Raw genomic sequence first — 4,043 nt, 5'->3', positions numbered from 1 at the left:
TATCAGGGCAGACATTAGCTGTAAGGAAAGCAAAGTGACTTGGAACAAAAGGGCAGTCCTTGAAAGAAACTACACCCTCTTTGATGAATATAGCCGTTCAGTAGGAGAACAAAAGAGACGAAACTCGATGCGGTGCAACAACGTCCAAAAACAATATTAATTTAAAACATTTGATTGTTCTGCATTAAACTTAAATGACTTACAGGACAGAGATTGACACCAAATCATTTTAATTTAGATACACTTCACAAGAGGTCACAGTTCTGTTACATGTTCAAGTAGTGCAACATTATGCAGTTGGTGGGGATAAATAATGGCGTTTGTTGACCCACACGTCAATCCTTCATGACACCGACTGAAAGAGGCAGCACAGGTTTCCATGAGTGTTTAGTTTGGCAGTGTGGCTTAACATTTCATCTGCAAATAGTTTCTGCACAGACGAAGACTAAATAAAAGCAAATCAGGTCACAAAGCACGGCAACATAAAAATACAAAAATCAGATATGCAACAACTATTGAGACACGGAGTTTTAACCCCCACGCCAACGTTAAATATTTTCACACTACATTTGAAAAACTACCATTTTTCAGCAGCTTGCCTTGCAGCAGCTTGCTTTTAAAGTGCAACTCTTTCTGGATGTAGCTTTGGCAGCAGATGAGATTTTCTTACTTCATAACGAAAAGCACAAGTGTGGCTCCCGTCATCGTTAGCATAAATGTAAGCAAGAGGTGCACATACAACGGTTAAAAATCTGATTATAGCTAAATGATTCTTTACAGCTTATCATTATCCTGAATAAATAGACAGTGGGCAACCACCGTGAGCATCATCACATTGACTGTTTTTGTCATGATAACATTGTGAATATAGGAAGCTACAGTGGAAAGCAGCAAAGTTCTTGTGGCGTTAAGGCTCAGGTTTGCTGGGATGTGAAAGACTTCCTGCAGACTGAACTGAGGGTGCCAATGATTAACAGTTCAGAGCATACTTTATATTAAACAAAATTTGGACAAGGTTGGATAAATTTGACAGGGAAGCAGGCTTTAACTCCTCCCCAGAGCCACGCTGAGGGCCATCAACCCCAGCGAGTAGCACGTCGTGGTGGCAGAGCTGGTTGACTGTGTTGTCACTCTTTGCGCTGGCTGGACGTTTCTGTAGACGTCGGTCATCAGGATGGATGAGCTGTTGCCGATGCGCACTGTTGAGCCAAAGAGGTCGATCTGGAGACAAGGTAGTGAACAAGTTAGCTGCATGAAGGACTGTCTGAGCATTTTATGACAACCGGTCTGGGCTTGAAAAAAAAGACAAGAAGAATAAAACTCACAATGTCTTTGCTGACTTTGATTGTATCCTTGAACACAGTCCAGACCACAGCCTCATTGCAGTTAGGTGTGGTCAAGGAGCCGAGGTAGCGGTAATAACTGCTGCGATCCACCCCGACCAGGAGATCGTCCAGTGAAAAGCCGGGTGCGATATTAGCGGTGTCGCCTGAGGACAGAAACGCAACCTCTGAAGGGGCTGTAGCTGACAGGTGTTATCAAAAACTCAAGCAGTAAAACAATCCCTTACCTTGGTGGGGGATGCTGGCCAGGTAGGAAGACAAGTTGTGCCAGCTTGCAGGTTGGCCGGTTGCATTGCCGGACATTTCCTGAAAAATTGACACTTTATAATCCAGCAAAAAAATGTTTTTCAAGCTCAGCATAGACGAGAAAAAAAGAATACAGTTCTTGGAGAGTTTTGAGGATGGAGACAATTTATAAAAACGTCGCCATTTTTCCTCACCTCGATGAAGAAACCAAGAGCAGCGAGTCCTGTAGAGTCTGCAACCGCCAGAGTCGTATTCCCATTGAGGGAGGATTTGCTGTTTACAATGTGCAACTGGGGATGTAAAAGAAGTATTAAAATAAATATAAAGAAATATTTTAATAGGCATATCCAAACCAAGCTCTTAATTTGTAACTCAAGATGAAACAAAGCACTTTACCTCCATGGGGTAGCGCTTGCCATTCACAGTGTGCTCGGAGCCGGGAGAGGAGGTGCCATTACCCCAGTGCAAGTGGAACTGCAGGCTGTCGTAGGCCTCGGACAGATCTCCTCCTGAGACTGTAAGGCCACTGTTCAGGGCGACTTTGACTGAAAAAAGGTGGAGACATTTTTTTTTTTTAAAACGGAGAAAATTATTTTTTTATCAGATGTCAGTGATGTACTTGTAGGGTTAAAGACATGACACTAAAATTCCGGCATATTTGCTCCACTGCTGCTCAAAATATAAAAAGCCTCAAGAAAATGACTTAAGATAAAATAACAGGGAAAAGCTTTAAAAAAAAAAATACAATTTGAAAACACGTCCTATAAAATAGCCAAATACAAGCAATGCATCTGACTTAATTGATAGTGGGTTTCCGTCCACACTCACTCACCTGTCTTTCCAGTGTTCTCGATCTTCTTCATGGCGGAGGTGCTGTTGTAGTTCACGAAGGTGAACGCAGTCAGGTTGGAGTTTCCCTCGGCGGATGCTGAGACGATGTTAATGGGTGACTGCCGGGAGCCATTGCAAAATTGAGTAGCAATGGTCGGCCAGGTAGTGTCATCTGCAAAATAGGAAATCGACTTTAAGAAGCTGAAGAGGAGCAGCACTGAAAGTCTGAAAGATGCTGAGATGATAGTGACATTTAGAGATCAAGATTACTCACTGCAAGTTGGCAGGTGATAGCACCAGGCTGCAGGAGGGAGGGGAAAATCAGTTACTCACTTACAGCAAAAAAAAAAAAGGCACAAAGATAAATTATAATTCTTAGGTTGAAAAAACGAGATCAAATACCTACCGACTGAGTCTGAGGCACAGTGGGCGGTGGACACAAGGACGCACACAGCAAACGCAGCAACAAGCCAATTCATCTACAATAACAGAGAAATACAAATGAGCATCCACAATACATCCAAGTAAATAACCATATATCTGAATAATATTTAAAAAAAAATCTGCTTATTTAGGCCAGTTTATCTGTTTTAAATGCGTTTCAATTCGGCTCATGAACCAACCAAATTAAAGTAGCGCACAAATTTCTATTTCTATAAACTTTATTTGATATGAGGAATTTTAAAAGGCCCATGCCTTTTGTAAAAAAATAATAATAATAAAAAAAAAAAAAAGATCCTTAATTGCGCTAAAAACAAACGGAATCCGTTTGAAGCCGGTCTGTCTGTCGCAGCTGTATGTAGTTGACCTGAGCAGCAGCGGTGTCTCTTACCTTTGACGCACCTGTACCTCCTCTCGGTTACTAACGGCTGTGTAGACTCGCCCTCCCGCTTTTTATCCGCTCAGCCCCTCCAGCAGGTGCTCCGAAACCGGCTCTATCAGACACGTGAAGAGGCTTTTATCTCCCTGCAAGAATGTTCCAGGCCTGATGACTTTTTCTGATTGTCTGCTAGAGATTTTAGAAAGGACTTGTTCCAGGAAAACTGCATTCATTACTAATAACTGCGGGTAGAGATACTGCTGTTTCACGTGGGCTACATAACAATTATTTAAAATAGAATTGCAGCCAATACAAAGGTATTATAGAAAACAAGTACATGAATTTTGGATGTATTTCGAGTCCTTTCAGAGGCTTTTTTTCCCCATCATCCAGTGCAAATATAAGGGAGTAGCCCCCCAGCATGGACTCAAGTGAGACAACCAAACATTGTTTTCATGCTAGCACATGTCTTAGCTAGCAACCCAAAGTAGAATAAAATCAAAGCTATAACCTGCTCTTTTATGTTACAAGCTAGTGGCTGTGTTTGCCATTTTTACAGCAGTTTTTTTTAGTGGGTTTTTAGATCTCTTTCACTGAAAACTGATGAGGCCAAAAACAGTCACAATAAGGGTGCAAGTGGTCAGAGGTGGGCATAATAGAGGAAGCTGTAATGCCGGGTTTAGTTCTTATTAGTATAATTGTGTGGCTTTAAACATGAGGGCAGGTGGCTCTGCATGTTTCTGCAGCTATTAGGACAAATTTTCTTCTCTGTGCGTATCCTTTCCCTGCAGGGAAGGGGGGCG

General features: G+C 42.0%; 1 protein-coding gene across 1 annotated transcript; it reads right to left on the bottom strand.

The window, feature by feature from the left end:
* Positions 1 to 213: 213 nt before the first annotated feature.
* Positions 214 to 3,339, bottom strand: ca15b (carbonic anhydrase XVb). Its single transcript, XM_069664312.1, has 9 exons — positions 3,253 to 3,339; positions 2,827 to 2,899; positions 2,695 to 2,721; positions 2,422 to 2,592; positions 1,986 to 2,134; positions 1,784 to 1,879; positions 1,571 to 1,649; positions 1,326 to 1,489; positions 214 to 1,221 (listed from the first exon to the last, which is right to left on the bottom strand). The coding sequence occupies exons 2-9, from the start codon at positions 2,897 to 2,899 to the stop codon at positions 1,045 to 1,047; spliced, it is 936 nt and encodes a 311-aa protein (XP_069520413.1). The 5' UTR covers positions 3,253 to 3,339; the 3' UTR covers positions 214 to 1,044.
* Between the last annotated feature and the right edge of the window lie 704 nt (positions 3,340 to 4,043).

The sequence above is a fragment of the Semicossyphus pulcher genome, unplaced genomic scaffold (genome assembly GCF_022749685.1).
Source record: "Semicossyphus pulcher isolate SPU_LCO1_2020_fin unplaced genomic scaffold, fSemPul1.0.p SCAF_16, whole genome shotgun sequence".
Taxonomy (NCBI): Eukaryota; Metazoa; Chordata; class Actinopteri; order Labriformes; family Labridae; genus Semicossyphus; species Semicossyphus pulcher.
This window is presented reverse-complemented; position numbering and strand designations above follow the sequence as displayed.